The sequence below is a fragment of the Chlamydotis macqueenii genome, chromosome 3 (assembly GCF_036417535.1).
Source record: "Chlamydotis macqueenii isolate bChlMac1 chromosome 3, bChlMac1.mat, whole genome shotgun sequence".
NCBI lineage: Eukaryota > Metazoa > Chordata > Aves > Otidiformes > Otididae > Chlamydotis > Chlamydotis macqueenii.
This window is the reverse complement of record NC_141558.1, coordinates 58222654-58240892: the sequence shown is the minus strand read 5'-3', so window position 1 is coordinate 58240892 and position 18239 is coordinate 58222654. Positions and strand designations below refer to the sequence as shown.

The 18239-nt window shown below is 41.6% G+C and overlaps 1 protein-coding gene across 1 annotated transcript in view; it reads right to left on the bottom strand.

Moving 5' to 3' along the window:
* The window catches only part of RSPO3 (R-spondin 3), a 62819-nt gene that overhangs the window by 18229 nt on the left and 26351 nt on the right, over nt 1-18239 (bottom strand). The window contains exons 2-4 of the mRNA XM_086744507.1: nt 9167-9358; nt 7509-7655; nt 4972-5169 (exon numbers count right to left, since the gene is read on the bottom strand). Coding sequence (XP_086600633.1) covers nt 4972-5169; nt 7509-7655; nt 9167-9358 — 537 coding nt within the window. The remainder of the gene's footprint in view (nt 1-4971; nt 5170-7508; nt 7656-9166; nt 9359-18239) is intronic.

Sequence of the window (18239 nt, the reverse complement as noted above, 5' to 3'; positions counted from 1 at the left end):
TTTATTTTGGTAGGGGCTTTCTTTTCCTTTCTCTGTTTTGCCTGGGACAGCTTAACTGACTGTTAATGAAATCAGTGCATCTCAAATGGAGATTAACTGCAGAAACTTTTATTTGTGAGAAATGCTAAAGTTTAGACTCCAGAGCCCTCTGTGCCCTGTTGTTACATGCATCCACATATGGCATCAGAGCGTGTACATTAGAGTGGGTAACTCAATGAGTTTAAGTGAGTGAAATTAGTTTATTAGACTATTTTATGTTTGTTAGTATTAGGTTACATTGTCTTCAGCTAAAGTAAATTCCTGATGAATGGCTTGGGATTTTTAGCTGAGTGGTGGTCTTGGAAATCTGATGGATGCCTGATAGGACTCCTTCTTCACACCATAGCCAACTGAAGACATTTTCAGACATGACCTGATAAACATGTTTGAAGCATTATGCGGACATATAGCAATAAGGGGTAGAGGAACTAGTTAAAAAAAAAGAAACAACTGAGATGACCTAAGTCTCAGTTCTCTAAGTTATTTGAATCAAATCTGGATTTTTATATTTACATGTCCACATTGCAGGATAGAAGTGTTTATTTTACTTTATTTCCCTGAAATATATATACTTCCTCATTAAAACTGCTCAACCACAAATCCTATTCCTTTCTGTTCACCAGTCTTCATCTAGAATTCAGCTCCTTGTCTAAAAGATACTGCTTCCTCTCTTATTCTTGCTGCATGCTAAAAAAAAATCGCATAATATCTATATTCTCCTTACGGCACAAACCATAACTGACAAGGTACCTTGCTTCCAGGGGGTTGCAATCTTGTGAATTTTGACTAAAATTGCCATTCATAACAGTATTCTGCTTTCAGACTGTACAAGGTGACAATTCCTACACTCCACAGTGAAAAAGAAATACGCTATTCCTCATTCACCCCACCATCTTTTAATGTCTAATGCTTGAGTTTTTGCCTATTTGGAACAGGAGCTTTCTTTGGTCTGTGTTTGCACAGACCTGGACGTGGTAACATTGCTGCTCTCCTTTGAACACCTAAATGGCACCAGCATGCAACTGAATCAATATATGAACAAGCAACAATTGAAATGTATTATTTATTTGTTTACAACAATACAACTGTGTAACTAGTGTAGCCTGTCTTTTGGCTTGCATAATACTCAGCTTTCTAAGATGTCTTCCTAGTCCATAACTCCACACTCAATCTTTTGTTGAGTGTTTTCTGTCTCTTTGAATTGATCAGAACATGTTCTCTGAAAGCACTTAAAACTGTCTGCTCTATGGAGGGTTTAGTTGGGACTCAACAGAAAGTCATATGGTAAACATTCTTTTCTTGGCAGAATTACTTGTGCATGAAAACATGCAATTCCTTCACCACAAATACTTTTATATGCAATTCTGATATTTGTCTTTTGCCAGTAAAAGTCAATCTCACACATTTGCAGACAGCAGTCCAAAGGGACTTTTGTTTGACCAGAGCACATTTATTAAGTCAAAGAAATAATATTGATGGATAATTTGCAATGTTTGCTGAGCTCTGCAAGTTACACTTTTCCAGTACATCTAAAAAAGCATTTGCCATTTGTGGAACTGGCTACAGGAAACGCTTGACTCTCAAAGAATGTCTATCAGTGAAAGCAGGAGCCAAGAAGGTGTGAAGTGTGAAAAGGTAAAAGTAACAGTGAACTATACTGGGGAAACAAACCAAAAAATCTGAGGGACAGAAAAGAAGAAGAAGAAACTTGAACTTAAGATCATATAGTCGTGCAGACAAGAAGAGCTCACCATCATGGGATTTAAAAGAGAATTATGAAATAAATTACAATGAGGTTTGGATGGGACTGAACTATAAAAGGAGCCTGAAACACATGGGAATTGCCATGTCAGAACACACTGGGATCAACTAATTTAGTGCTGAAATGAGTAAGACTCTTTTAGGCTAGTCGGGCTATTTGTATCCTCATTATTCCCATTTGTTTGCATTCAATCTGAAAATACTAGCACCTTCTTCTAGTAAAACTGCATTTTACAGCCAGCAAGGGAATAAAAGGAGTTGTAATAGAGAGCATCAGCTTTAATAACACACCACCAGATGGAAACAAACCAAAAAAAAAAAAACCTCTTCATATGTTTTATCTTGTTTTGCGTAGCTGTTCCAGAAACATGTCCGTGTTTCTCTGCGATAGCAGCAACTTAACTGACTAATATCCTGTCTCTGATCTCAACTTCTTGAGCAAAGTCATTGAGGCATCTGTGACGAGCATACCCCGTCATCATGTGGTCTTTGCCCTAACTCCCTCGGCCACAGACATCTATTCAATATGGAAATGGCAGAGGCTGACCGAGCTGACTGTCTCTTCATGGCCGCGGAGAAAAGATGAGCGGCACTGTTGGAAACTTCTAAGTCTGCTGCTAGATTTCAAAAGACAATGCTGTGGGAGCTAAACTGAAAAGAAATGCCTGAGCGGCAATGGGGAGTCGTACAATACAAAAGAGTGTTTTCAATATTTCTTAACAGTAAATACGAGCATATTTAGTTTCCCTTCCCTTTCCCAGAGTGTTTTTGTTGCTATCTTCTTCTGCACTCACTGACTGGACACAGCTAGCCATAAGAACAAGGCCTGACTTGGTTTCTCATGCAATTATTCTGTTGTTCAAAGGGGAACAGAAGTTTCTCTCTGTGTAATAAGGGATAGTGGCAGTAGGGAAGATAAATTGCCTGGAGATTAAGATTAACTTCATTCTCAGTTTCCTGACTTGTCACCATAATCCATCCCTTAAAGCTATTTTAACCTAAGATTTTATGTGTGAATTTCCTCAGTTTTATTAAGAATTATCTTTTTAAAAAAAAATTTAAATTAATCTCCCTGTGAAGGTGTATGAAAGTGAATGGTACAGACTTTTGTGGATACTGAGAAGTATATAGTGGTGGATTTCAGAACACTAAAAGAAATTACTGTCAGACATGGACATACAAATTTAAACGGCATGGGTAGAGTTGGAACAGAGGTTCCATCTGCCTGCATTGGTTTTGAAGGAACTGTCTACTGAGGGTAAAATAGGCTAGAATATAGTCTGTGTCTTGCCTAAAAGGAAGAAAAAATAGCCTTCTTTATGCACACTGCAGAAAAAAAAAAAAAAGAAAAAGATTCACGATTGTGAACGAATTCTTGTGGTGTGCAGTATTTTTCAAGTATGGTTTGGCTCAGATCCCATAAAATAAGAATTGACAGTAAAATACGTGAGTAGTTTCTTCTAAAGTACTTACTATACAGGAACAGCAGGCATTTCTCAAAGAGAAATGTCTTGTCCAATCTGAAGAGATTGCCAAATTGCCGTAAGCAAATGCACAACATCATTATCACCTCAAAAAAAAACAGGTTCGCAGTTCCAAAACTACAGTTCAGTCCTGTATTTTCAGCTCTGGCAAAATTAGCTTTGGTAGAAAAAAAGAAGAACTCTTCCCCTACCTACAGCAGGCTAATGAGAGGCTGTGTTTCAAGTTGTACCACTATGCAGGAGCAGAAACAAGCATGGACATTGTGGACATAGATTCTAAGCATAAGGGAATCCATAAATAGCTTGCCTTCGCTGCTCCCCTGAAGCTAATACACCTCTCTACCTCTTAAAGGCACTGCCTGACACAAGGAGGAGGAGGTGACATCTACCTCATAGGTTCCCATAAATCAGTAGATCTTACTCGTTCTTGGGTGAGGGGGAGGCACCTGTAGCTATCTGGTTCATAAGATCATCCTTCTAACATTATTTCCCCTCTCATGAGGTATATCCCTGGGGAGCAAGCCAACCTTCAGAAGGATTCCAAGCTCCAAACCCCTTTAACGTTTCTATAAGTAATCTGCAGCAACTTTTTTTTTTTTTTTCCGATCATTTAACACTGGAACAGTAAGTACTGCTTGGTACCAGCAGCTCATGCTGGCTCACAGATGTTCACACAGGGGGCAGCTGCTCCACCTCTTCCATTCATCCTCAAAAGGGGTGAAACCTTGCTTTTGAGTTGGGAGGAAAGGGGGAAATAGATGGGATGGGGAAACAGGAAGGATGAGGAAAATTGGAAGGATGGGGAAAATTGGAAGGATGGGGAAAATGGGAGGGATGGGGAAAAGGAACTATTCCGTCGACACTCCTGGGCCAACCAGAGTAACTTCACCAGGGACAGAGCAAGTAACTTCCCTGCTGTAAGAAGGGGAGAAAACGGAACAATGGAACAACAATCTCTACTGGCTAGAACTTGTATAAATTATTATTTCATAGACTTCTTAAGCATGTCCCATTCTTAACATGTGGGATGCCATTCACTAGGTGCCGTGATGGGGAATAAGTTCAATAAGCTGGCTCACAGTTCTGCCGGCACTCTTGCTTATTGGGTAAAACCTTGGCTGCCACGCAGTCTTGTGGTCTTTCTCCCATGCTGGGACTGCATGAGCCAGATGCAGATGGCAGGATCAGGCCACGTTGTTCAGCCAGAACTGATAGAAATAGTTTGGGATGGGAGAGAGGCCACAGCGCTGCAATTGCAAGAGTTATAGTCTTACCTGTAGGGAAGCAGGAAATATGAATCGGTTTGGAGGAATCCCATGGTTGAAGTGTGAAACTTGGCTGCCTGATACCCAGCAAACAACTCCCATCATGACATGTTTTATGATAGATCTTTTTGTTCCGAGCTCCACATGCAACCCCTCATCTTGGCAGATCTTTCAGTAGAACCGAGAGAGAATGTGCCTTCCCATCCAGCCCACCCTGTCCTCTCTAGATCACACAAAGCACATTTTTTGAGCAGCGTTAGGACTTTATTTACTCCAGGCAAGGGCACAGTTCTCTCCAGCCTAAAGAACACCACATCAATGGGAGCTTTGGTGAAGCCTGCAATCACAGCCTGGGAATTCAGATGTGAGTTATTAAACAAGCACAATACCGATCTCATATTATGATGATGATAACATGGTACCTTTTCCTTCCTTCTGACATCTCTTTCTTTGTACAATACATTTTCTGCTCTCGCTTGTAGCTGGGCAAGGATTGCCCCTTGCTGACGGATGCTGTACGATCTCTCTGACCCTTACTTCATTTCCTCTTTTGAAACCACAAGTTTTTCCTTTCTTTGTGCAAGGGCTCCATGGACTCCACTCACTAGCTTCACAGTGCACTGCAATAAACATAGGACAAGCTGAGCCTGGCCAATACCTTCTTGTACACACAATGCATATGGTACATTAATTTTATTCTACATCAGCCAAAAAGTGGCAAAAATTAATGGAATTAAACAGGATTTGCAGTAGTGAATTGACATAAATTGGACTGCTAAGGATTTACTGCACAAAATAATGTCAAATAATTGTTAGTTACATTTTGTACTCATTGTTTTGCAATACTGTTCCTGAAACAGGCCAACAAGAACACAATTGGTCTCAATGAAATCAGTTACTGAGCCTTGCTCTGAGGTTGCTTTCATTTTGTAGAAATCCTTGTAGCTTCAATGGAATTAAACTTTGGTCAGGCCTATGTGAAAGGACAGTGAAGTGACTGTGTCAAGATGCTGCAGCTGTTCTCAAAGGTATTGAATTTGGAAATCAATAGAGTTACAAAGGACCAACTGATATCAAAAGGGGTTAAGAATCAAGTATCTTTGGTGATCTACTGCTTGGTATTCAGCTTAAATAGTGAAAGAGCCCTCATCTGTAGCATACACAAGCTGTAAACAGGCAAAGCAGAGAAGAATTTGGGTTGGGGGGTGCAAGCTTTTCGGAAAAGTGCAGGTTAGGTTACAGTTTCTAAACCCAGGTGATCTGAATGCGCACTATTGGGAACTCAAAAGGTGTGCTGCTGGGCTCTTGTCCAAACAGTGTAGACAAAAATGGAAGCTTAACAACATGCTCTTAATTACTGTCCTTCTTTTGTGTCATCTCCTCAGTATCCTTCTCTTGATAAAAGATAGTAAACATTTGTATTACTTTATGCTTAAGACTATAAACCACCATTGAAGAAGGAAAGACTTTCAGTCTCTCTGTAAGGAGGAATTTGAAAGTCAACATTTTTCCAGCTCCAGAATTTACTTCCAGATTTTTCAAAACCTGAAAATATAACTGACCTCGGGCAATCTCTGAGCCTTCCTCCAGTGAATTGTCGTGTGGGTCATTTTGTATTTCATATTACGCTGGAGCTCTCCTGTTAAAATAATTGGCCTTCACGTGCACAAAAAGGTTCTGTTTTTCCATCGTAGCTTTAAATGGCTTTTCCTAGTTGAGACTGACTCATTGTTAAAGCAGCTAAGTCTACAGCACTTGGAAACAGCCAACAAGAAACAAAAACGATCCCTTAAATTACTTTCAAAGATGAAAGTCTTTGCTTGAAAATAAAACCGTAAAAGCCATCACTACCACCTGAACTAATATATATTTCAGAAGGAAAATGCCAAACTACTGTATATTATTTTTATTCCTGCATTACTTCCCCTCCAAAAAATGCGATGCCATGGAGAGCTGTGTGCATGCTCCTGTGGGGGAGATTTCCATCACGGCCAGACTGTGCCTAAGTACTCCCTGGTCGCTGGTGGCTGAAGAGGTTACCGCTTCCACCGCAGTTCGCAGCCCTCAGCCACCACAATTCACAGCCGGAGTACTAAAATAAGCTGAACCTTGCCGCAGCTTCGGCAAGGTCCTGGCAGGGGAGGTCAACTGCAGCAGCCCAGAGGCAAATATATCACTTGTTCTGCTCTCAGACGGAGAGGTGGTGGAGGGATGGAGCAGACAGTTAGGTGTGGTGACCTCCAAAATTGCCCCGGCGTGAATAATCGGAGCTTGTGAGTCAGAGGCTGGAGAGGTACAAAAGCAGGTCTCTTCTCCGCAGCCAGTGAGTCACAGGACCAGTGTCGCCAATCTCATTCCTTCAGTGACAGTGCCACACTATTTGGTGTTTTATTTTAATCCTCAGTTTCTGGAGTCAGGTGATTATGCACATATACCATTTTGGGGTTTTGGTTTTTTTTGTGGGGTTTTTTTGGTAATATTTTTGTTTCTAGCCTTCACCTTAGCGAAGGTAAGCTTCAAAATGTTGATGCATGCATGCTTTGAAGGCTCAGGTAGTACAAGGGAGCTAAAGCAAAGCAGTTAGTATTTTAATCTTTCAACTACACATGGGGTCTGGCTCAGGATTTTTGAACCTTTGATGTTTGCAGTACTGCATAACACCGTAACAGAGCAAGTAAGAGACGGATGTCATTCTACCTCAGGGCAGACCAAACGGGCCATATTTCCTGAGGCCAAATTGCCCTTAGCGTCAGGGCTGTGTTTGTGGGGCACAACCGAGCTTGTGCCTCTTGTGAAATGGCAGAGTTCATTGTGCTGGGGAATACATCTTGTGATGCAGAACATTTCCATTTTAAGTTGCACTTCCTTAGTGGTGTAACTAATCTGGGAACTCATGCACTCCTTAGATCCCACATCCCCTGTGAGAAAATCAGGCAGGACATGGGGGGACCGAACTTACCGATGCTAGTGCACTCCATTGTGTGATTATTGGCTTCCAGCCCATCAGGGCACTTTTCAAGGCACTTTCCACTGTATAAGTAAAACCCACTTTTACACTTTGTGCAGAAGTTTCTGGTGAAGCAGGTGTCACAGTCAGCTTTACATTCTGAAATGCAAACAATAAACAACAATGTTGTTGCTTTTTGCCACGAAACGCCATGGGCTCTCACATATACTAGAATCACACAATTCTAGTGATGTTAAGCAATCCTCAAAGGAAGCAAATTCTATTTAGATCTTCTTCCTGGCCTGTACACACAGTGAGGCCAGCCACAAGTGACCTTGGGAGGAGTGAGGATTTAATAAGGATGGCCTGATGTTGATTGGCCTCACACCACTTGTCTTCTTGCAGACCTGTGCAAACGGAAGACAGAGCACAGCACATCGGAATAACAAGATACTGCTTCTGCCCTACAATGACACAGCATAGGTACTAATGAACCCCACAGGGCGCAGGTACTGGGCCAGTTCCACACTGTCTCCATTCATCCAGGAGAAATAAAAATATGCCAGAATTTAGAATCTGCATAGACTGTTAGACTGTTTCGCATCAATATCTTTTTCTTCTTTTAAATAACTCCCTAATGTTCAATCAGATGTCCTGTAGTATTTCATGTACTCTCTATATGGCTAAGCAAATTGGCATTAGTGATATATTTCCCAGTTCTCAGATATTTTTAAAAGAAATACATAAGAACTTGTGTATGGCACAGCTCACATCTGATATGCAAGGCCACACACTGCTAAAAACTGAGCAAATACTTTACAGTGTCAAGTTACTCTGTGAGACTTTACTCTGGGGCCCATTCATTAAATAACTTTTATTACCAGGTAAAAACTGAGAGAGTTGCTTGGCCGTCATTCTTATGTTTTTATATCACCTGCAGGATTAAAAACAGTGAATTCAACCACATAAAGAGGAGTAGGGAGCATGTTACAATCTTTTCCAGTTCATTTACAGTTCAAAATATGTAGCGGGGTCAAAACGTTGCGCAAGTGGTAAAGAATAGAGTTGGGTTCTCTGTCTCCCAACCCAGAGACAACACAAATCAGTAACTTCCCCCAGATCAGGCTGAAACCTGGCCAGTTGAAACCTGGCCAGCTGGTAGAGGCATTTAGAGGACTAGACTGAGTGTGAGACATGCTATAAGGCGACCAGGTCAAACCGCAGCTCCAGAAAGTGACACCTGCTGTCTTCTCTCCTTGTTGCAGGGGTCAGGTGGGTAAGGGCAGTGGGTTGAACAGCTCCAGCCACCGAGATTCAGCGTCCTTCAGCCCCGCTGTTCAGAGCTGCCTCTTCTCCCTCTTGCTACTGGAGGGCAATGCCTGGTGCCCACCAGCGCTTCCCTTTAGCGTGAGGGGTGTAGAGGAGGAGACTGTCACCTGAGTTCTAGGCTGGTCATTCATGCAGAGCCAGGATCCCTGAGCTTTAGGCCGTTTTGTGGTCTTTCACCTTAACTTGTTGCTTGGGTTAATATTTACTGCACTACTATAAAAGAAATGAGCAAATAAAGACATGTCCTGTCCGTCTGCTTCTCTGCTGTTGACTCCTAGGGGGACACAGCATTCAAGAGAGAACAAATAAATCCATGCACTTCCCCTTTCCCCAGCACTTACTTGCACACTTATTAATGTCGGGATACCGTGTCCCATAGTATCCACTTGGACACGAGGAAAGACATACTCCGATCTGTTTCATGCCAATCCTCTCCAGAACAAAAAAGAGCCTGGGCTTACATGACAGGCATCCGTTGTAGTCAGAACATGTAGCACACCCTCCTTGGCAACCCTGGCTCACGTTAGGATGCACTGAGAAGACAAGCATTTAAAAAAAACAAACAAACAAACAAACAAAACAACAAACAGTGAGAGAACAAGATATTAGACAAGACCATGACATAATGGTTCCTCTGTACTTGGAAGGGTGGACCATCCACCTCTCCGACAGCTCTTAAAGATTGCTTCATTTTTTCCTGTGTCTCTTCTGATGTGACATTTAATTTCAGCGATTATTTCATCTGCATAAAAATGAGAAGCTCAGCTGATGCACTCACATCTTGCAGAAATAGCTAACAGTAAATTATATTTGAAATAGATTTTATGGAACAGCAGCATCCTAGAGAACAGTTATTTTTCTTTTAGTTATTTTCAGTGGCTTTTCTGCCTTGTATGCACTGGCTCAGCAGATAAATACATGTTCACTTATCTTTGCTTTTCCTAGCTGGATGATTAAAAATTAACCTAGTGTATAATTTCCTTCATTGACTAAATGCCATTTGATTGAGTTCTGCTGTGCAGGAATATGCCCTTGTACGATCTGATGCTAATGTGCCTTAATAAAAAGACACAGGAGAGCCATCCTTCTCACCCTCCTTCTTTCCCTGGAATGTTCTCTCTGGCATGTTTTTAATCTCTAACAATTACAACCTGATGTTCAGACTTAACTGTGGCATTTATCCTGCTCCAGTCCCAGCATGGGCATAGGTAGGATTATATTTGCGTTTCAATTGAATTGTTCTAATTCTTCAGACAAGGAAAGAAAAACTTATAACACTCACTGCTTAAGACTGTCCAGTTCTTCTTTAGGGGCTTGGGGGTAGCAGAAAAGAGGGTGCTACTGCAGACTATGGTTTCAGTAGCAGACCGTAATCAGTGTATTACTTCTCAGTGGTAAAGAATAGTATTTTCCATCTTCCTGTACTTTAGTTGTTGTTACCGACTTTTAATTCCTTCTTGGTTGCATTCTTAAATAGGAGTTGAATCTGAAAAATAATTAAGCGCCTCCTCTTTTTTTGCCTCGCCTTGTATGAAAAACTCTGACATTTTTCTAAATGTAAGCTTTCATCTCTCAAGCTGAGACATCTGATTGTATTTTGTATGTAAGAGAAATCCATTTTTCATTTACATTTGTAAATTCTATTTGTAAACACTATTGGCTTCTTGTTCTGCCTTCTCCTCACGCCAGTGATAATATTATAAATATGCATGTGCCGTACTTTGATTGCCTATTTTAGTGTTTTGATTTTATTTTTATCTGCAGACACTGCTAAATAGCTTGCCTACACAATGAATTTGCTCTTGTCGGCTCCCTTCTCTGGATCCCTTGGAGGCAGACTAGAAGCCCATGTGAATCCCTGGCTTACAGGCTGAAAGCCATCACTCTCTGCTAGCTCAGGGGAGTTTGCCTGGTGGCAGGGAAGTTCAGGAATACCTCTGTCCTTTGTTCACTTACAGTTTTGGCAGAAAAGACATGGCCCGTAAATGGGAAAAGCACTCCTCTATGCTCTGAGGTTTCAATGACCAGTCCTGCAATCTGAGAAACCTCAAAGGGAGTTCAAGTTCACTTTTCCTCTTTCATTAATAGAATGAGGGTTATTTCTCTCAGTAGGGTGGAACACATAGGAGAAGAGCAAACCTTCGCCCTGCTGCAAACAAACAATTTCAATGAGAATATAAGAACTCAATTCTCCGTGCCCCCCAAGGCACTCACTTTGTAGAACAACCTGGAGGAAAGTGTTTTTACCACCAGGACACACCACTATTATGAGAATAAATGGCATTCTGCGTAGTGAGAAGCTGCAACCCCAATTCAGTTGTCAGACTTGCTTTCACTGAACTCTCAAAATACTGAGTGCTCAATAAATATAGCATATTTTTTTTTCTGAGAAGATTCCAAAGATACAGAGTATATTGATTTTGAAATTAAGAACCTGAAAAATTGGCTTTCTTCTTAAAGTTGAGTAAAAGAATATGTCCTTGTCTCTCTCTCCTGTGTCTTGTGGCTCTTGTATGAAGCTACTTTCAAAGGCAGACACAGTAACGTGATCTAAGAAGCTGACATTATTTAAAAACTATTCATGCCTTTCCTTCATTAAATCTGATAGAGGGAAGAAAAAAAAACTGAAGTACAAAATATTTGTCATCAAAGCTGCTATATAAAATATGGATGATCACTTTTGACAGGAAACATATTATGCATGAGCACCTGTGACACATCATTATGAATAGATTTTCTTGACAGAGAAAACATTATGTGCAACTGCTCTGAGGTCAATGTGTGTGTCAGCCCTTGAGACAGGCAATACTTCGAAATATGATAATTCTCTATAGCTAAGATCCATTACATGGCCAATTTTCATCTCCCCTTTAACTCCAGAAGTATTAAGTATAAAATAAAATGTACTCCTAGCCATTTTCACAATTTCTGCATCCTTTCATGCGACCCAGATATATCTCATACAAATAATACAGCAAAAAAAATAAAGCCTGTAGTTCCAAATGGAGAATCATGTTGTTAGCATTATGGAGCAAGGAATAAATTAAAATACGTAAGTCAAGCTCCATTTAAAGGTTGATTTAATGTCATGTTATAACTCAACGTGTGAAGCAAAATAAGCCCCTGTTCTTGGAAATGCATAGAGCAAAAGTCTCATTGAAAAGTCAGAATCGACTTTTTAAGTGAAGAAAGACATTTTTTCTCTTAAAAGCTATTAAAGGGATTCTTTTTTTTTATTGTGTCCTGTTGTGCCTGGCATTTCTTTGAGCCTTGTATCTGTGTAATGAAACTGTCTCTCATTGCGCTTGCTCTGAGTGGTAGGTAGACCCTTATTCTGGCTCAGGCGAGAAGCAGAGCAGGGAGAGCCGAGTGCTCCAGAAATTGGTACTTTTGAAAGCATAGCACTGGGCTTTGTCATTGAACCTGGGAGAAAACAAATAGTGGAGGAAAAATATTTTTGTCTAGAAAATGAGATAGCGTGTTTGAAATAAGGCATCTCCAAGCTTCAGCTGAAGATCTTGTTCGCATTACCTCTCAGCCTCCTCCGCCTCCGGTTCATATCCAGGCACTTGCCTGATCTCAGCAGTGTAGGGGCCGGTCCCTCCCCTGCTGCAGAGGCCAAGTGGGGTTGAAGGGATTCCAGAAGGAAATGGGGCAAGGGCAAACTCAAGCTCCAAAACATCTTTCTGCCACAGGGAGGGAAGTTACTGCTGGGTACAGAACTGGCCATTACTATTCCTCTCACATTGCAGCAGGATGTTAGTGCCTGCAGATCTCAAGCACTTCAGCAAATGCACACCATAACCTTGAGGAAGCAACCAGAACTTTTATCCCTTTTTTCCCCCTTATCAGACACTGTGAGCTCAGAGTTTAAGTGATGTGCTGCAACAAGCTGGGAACATAAACCCGTTCTGGGTAAATCCAGACACGGTACACCTGGTGTGAGCATTGCTTCATGTACATTGCTTCATGGCAACAGTAGAAATGGGTAATGTGTATCCACTTTAAGAAATGCTTTGAAGTCTACAGGTGAAAAAACACTAGAAGAGCGCAGACCACTCCCGTTAGCCACAAGTTTTAGATGTGGTAAGAGGGATAAAGAGAGGTCTGGTCTCTTGGCAGAGGGGCAGGCACTGTGGCCCCATGGGTTAGGCACTGGCTTCAGAACCAGGAGATCTGGGCTTTAGCATTGCAAATAGGTCCAAGAGATGCTCTCGCTTGTAATCACTTGGTCTTTGGTGCAACCTGCTCCATTAAAAACACAAATAAAGGGAAATAGAAAAATATCTCCACATTCCTCAGAACTGACTTTGGTGAGGATTAAGTATTCTAAGCATGGGCTGTTAGGACCAGTGTCTGGTAGGTGACCCTACCAGCCATCAAGCCCTCTTGCATTCAAACACTCTTTTGAGCACAGTGAAATCCTAGACTCTCAAGGATGGAAAATACAGCACAGCAATGGGCAAAGCAAGCGGTGGGAGCACAGAGACCCACAGACAAATCCTTCCTCATCTCTTACAAAAGCGTCAGCCAGGCCTGCTGACTCATTGGGTACAAAGTATGGATGTGCAGGCTTATGACTGGCTTTAGGTCCAGAATCCAGCCCTCATTTTTCTTTTTATAAAACCTAAATACTGGAGATCAGAGAAGACACTAAGTTAATCTTGAACAATTCTCTTCCCTTGCCTGGCTTTAAGCCCCTTTTGGCTTGGAGGCCTTTTTTTTTCTGCAAGTTGTTTGTCCAGATATTAGTTTTAAGCCTCATTAACAAATGAAATCACTGGGGATTTTCTTTTCTCAGAATATTTTCCAAAGCACTGCTCTGGAAACAATGAGTTGTGGTCTCTGTGTTAAAAATAGAAAGTTAGGGACAAGGAGCTGAACTTGAATCTGAACTTTCAATGACAAGATGATACAAGATTTTGATGGTATGCAGCAAATAAATTCTGAAACCTTTGCAATGAAATTTTTTCTAAAAGTTTTACTTTATATATAGATTAAAATGTATGGGATCAAAAAAAAGAAAAGAAGGAAATGCAGGAGGAATCCAGGTGGGCGTGTGTTCTGACAGCGAGGGGAGAAGCTCAGGGTAAAAGAATATTCTTTGCCCATTTGCTGCAGCTAAGGTGCACTGTCTCATCACCAATCTTCAATGACAAGATGTCCACTTAGAAGCTCTCTTTTGAAATGGATGTGCTAGACAAATAAAATCCATCCCTGCTAGAAAGCTGCTGCTACTCCTGGTTTCTCAGGCTTGCACGTTCTTCTCACAGGAAATATTTTCACAGCAGAGCTGCTCTGAAATTCACCCTCCCTGGTTGGGCTGCTCCTCATCGCAAGACCCAGGCCCTGCCTTGGCTTCACCCACCGTGCAGTGTCCACTAGCCCTTTTGCATGGGGGATATTTGGGATGGGACATCTCATGGGTTCTTATGTTGCTTGATCGCTCCATGCATTCACTGGCGTTCATTTCTCTCTCTTGCCTAGTGTGAAGCAGCTGCCTGTGGCAGTGGCCTGAAAACAATGCTTCATGTAAAGCAGAGCTACTTTTAATCATGCGGACTGTCCTTTAGGCAAATGCAAACAGCATTTTGGCAGTGAGCTCTTCAAATGAGAAAGTCATTAAGGAATTCAGTTTGCAAACCACAGCGTATTTCCTCAGACTCTTTCTTGGACTGCATTTCTCTGTGTGGAAATGCATTAGAAGCAGAATGGACAACAGTGGAGCAAAAGCATTGAACCAACATGTAGGCAACTTGGGCTGTGGAGCAAGGAGAAAGCCCAGGAGTAGTGGGATGGCACTGGGAGAGCAAGTACACATGGGTTTGATAAGTTTCTATTATCACTGCTAAATAGATTGCCAGCCTGGGCCAAGATGAAACCTGAGCTCAATCTTGCAGGCTAAGCTCTGCTTGATTGCTTGGCCTTAAATCACTCATAGGGAGGCAAGGGATTTGATGTGTCATCATGGGGCAGCAGCTGGGCTCTGTGGGGAAGGTAGACTCATGCACGGAAATTGCTGCATTGGATTGGCCATAGATTTTCTAGGATGCAAGCGAACTGGTTGTGATAGTTGAGGAATGTGGACTCTCCATCCAGCCTCCCCTGGATCTACAGGAGTCTGAGGCAGCCTTGAGAGGAGAGGCAGACACAAAAAGAGCACAGAGAAAAAAAATCAGTCTAAAAGTCAACCATTAAGGGCTTAACATCCTCTGTTTCTCTTTGTGATTTGTGCGTCACAAATACCTTAAGGTTTCTTTCTAAGAGGATGACTCCTCCAGAGGTTTGTCTGACTCCCATTTTACTTCACAGCATCGCTGCCTTCTATGGTATAAAATACATAATATAGAAGATCCTCAAGTGTCCTCCAGTGTTTTGGAGGGAAAATATCCTATAGGGACTGAAAAAAAAATTCCTCAAACATCTGCCTGGCTTGACAGAATATTTCTCTCCTCAAGAGGCACTTCCCATCTGAAGGAAAAGAAACCAACCTATTTTGTTCACTGAGTGTCAACAGTTCTAAAGAGCTGAAGAAACTTGAGTATGGGACTGTCCCACAATCTCAGGGAGTATCCGTAACCATTTTGTAGTGGTGTCTATGAGCAAGGAGGCCCTCAGCCCAAATGGCCAAGATCTCACTGGGGAATGCCTCATCATTATTAAACACATGTCTGGCAAAGTGATCCTGAAAATTAAGCATACTGGCTGCCAAAACACATTTCCCCTGAATTTGGTTAGAAAGAGCATCAACAGGCTGAAAAATCTCACCAGGGGTGCAGAGTTTTATGCAGTCTCCTAGCATCTTCAGCACAACAGAAATCAGCCACAGCAACCACAAATGGCTCCTTCTCGTTCCAGAGAGTTTTGTAAATAAACTGAAAAATTCCTTTCACGGAGAGAGAAGAGAAGTTGACTTTTTTTTTCCCCATGTACCACGCTGCACCACCAAAATTCAGGGATCCAGGAAGTTTAACCAGTATAGGAACCGAAGAGGATCTCTGAGGTAAGTTGCTTAAGCACCCTGGCAGTGATGGTAAAGGTAGGACCAGGTAATGCCATACCTTCTCGCATCAAGTTCTAAATCCTATAAGCAACCTCAGATCTTACTTTTAGAGTCAGCTTTACTTGTTTCCAAATATCCAGCCTTCAAGACCATGCATTATGAATCTTCTCTAAAAATGGAAAACTGAATTACATTATCTCTTCCTTATTGTCTAGATAAGATGATCTATTATAAAAGGGAAAGTATAGGATCTGTAAAGAGCAGTAACCTAATAGTTGTATAACCTAATAGTTGTATAACCAACGTGTCATGACACTTGTCAGACTCAGCTACTTGCAAATAAAGCATCTGTGCCGAGATGAAAAAAAGGAGGCATGAGTTTTGGAAAGAGATTATATTTGGTGTACATATATTTAGACAGTATTTTAATACTCTGCTCCTGCAAGATGCCGTCTTGAAGATCCTCAGTTGATTTTTACACTGCTCACATACACACAGAACTCTAAAAACAAAGTTGCCAATGTCACCGTGACTTCATGACTCCCCAGTCTCTTCCCTACAAGAGACACATACTTCTGTTAAGTAAAAAAAGCACAGCTGCATATTGTACATGCTCATTCTTTGAAAGATACGGTCTTTCTGCTTTATTTTCTGCTTGATGCTAGCATTCCATCTATCGCTTATGTGTTTCTGACAAAGCTTGGTGGTGCTTAGGTTGTGCTCGTAGCAGAAAAGCCCCATCTTTGCTTCTCTGATTTTGTTCCTTTAACATACTGGGGACTTTTATTGTTGCGTATTACACAGATGCTCGTCTACATCGAAGCTGTATAAGGATCACTCAGCTCATACTGTCAACATTACACAACTACAGTAGCATTTGCGAGTTTCTCGTTTCCCACAGGGTCTTTTGAGACCAGAGTTTTTCTCTCAGAGTTTTGTTTCAGTAACCACAGAAAGAACAGCAGGACGTAACACATTTTACTTTCGATGCTGGGGACTAGGGAGAAGGGTTTAGACAGCAAAAGCCTGTAATCCCATGTCGAAGTTATGATTTTCTACTACAGATGTTTACAGCGTTAAAAAGCCAGACAGCAAGCCAGCCCACTGCCTTGGCATTGCTCAGATGTGCCTTTGGTCAATTACTTAATATCCTCTCAATTTTGTATATTTTCCTAAGTGGAACTGATCAAAAGTTTGTACTGAATGAAATAATTTTTTCTATGTAACAATTAAATTCATACCATATTGAAGCTAACTAAAAGCCCCGAAGTATGTTACTTGCAGTGGAACTGCTCAGGACTGATGCCTGCTAATGTTGAAGTGGAACCTGTCTCTTTAAATTCAAGTTTTGCATCAAGATTTGAACCCAGAGTGTAGATGCTAAGGAGTATCACAGTGATGGAAGGTCTCTAAAAATTGTTTTCTACCATCTATAACAATAGGAAACTCTGATCTCAAATTTTCATGAAGGAAAAAGGGTAAATTCTCAAGGTTGACTGGACCGTCCATCTGTCAGTGACACAAAATACAGTTCATATTCCCAAGTTTCAATTAATGATGAAAATACTAGCTGTAGTGACTGCTTCTATGCTGTAGTGCAGTGTAGCTATGCATATGCTATCAACACTCAGCAAATGATGACCCAACTATTTTCACCTTTCCCTCATGACACTGAAACCCATGCCAGACTCAAAAAAAAAAAAACAAACCAAATCAAAGAAGTCAAAGGTTTTTGAGTGCAAAGCATGAACAGTATTAGATGAAACTGAATTCAACTTTGATGGAAAAGGCGAAAGACTTCATCACCAGGCAGCTCAGACTCAGTGATGGAAGTCCTGGTCCACCAAAGTCAATGGCAAAAGCCCTGTGAAGAGATGGAGGTGAGGATTTCACTAATTTGTTATTTGACATTACAGCAGTCCATGTCAAAGTACAGTTATCTGATTTTTAGAGGGCAGTGTGGTTGGATGGCCTGTGTTGATTGGGCTTAAGTAACAGGATGGGTGAGATTTAGGTAGGTGCCTGACTCCTGAGAGACTGACTCAGTTCAACAGCTCCGCACGCCTGGCTCTTCTTGCGCAGTAACTATGATTGGCATGCAGTTAGGGCTTGTTTCATCACCCCTTCTGCGCACTGCCCTCCCTTTGAAGTCTGAGCCTTCCCCTCCCAACCAGCTTCGCTGCCTCACACACTGAGCCACATGAAAGAAATTTAGTGCTCACACCAAGCATCACTCACTTCCCCCAAACCGTAATGCATCTAACATCACTGCACTGATACACAGCAGGCAGTTTACCATCACGCTAAAGCCATGCTAGGCAGTGTTTGAGCTGAATTGTTGGGGTGCTGGTGATGAAACCAAAGCTATCGTCCATTTTGTGCTTAAGTAGGGACACAGTTCGTTTTTAATG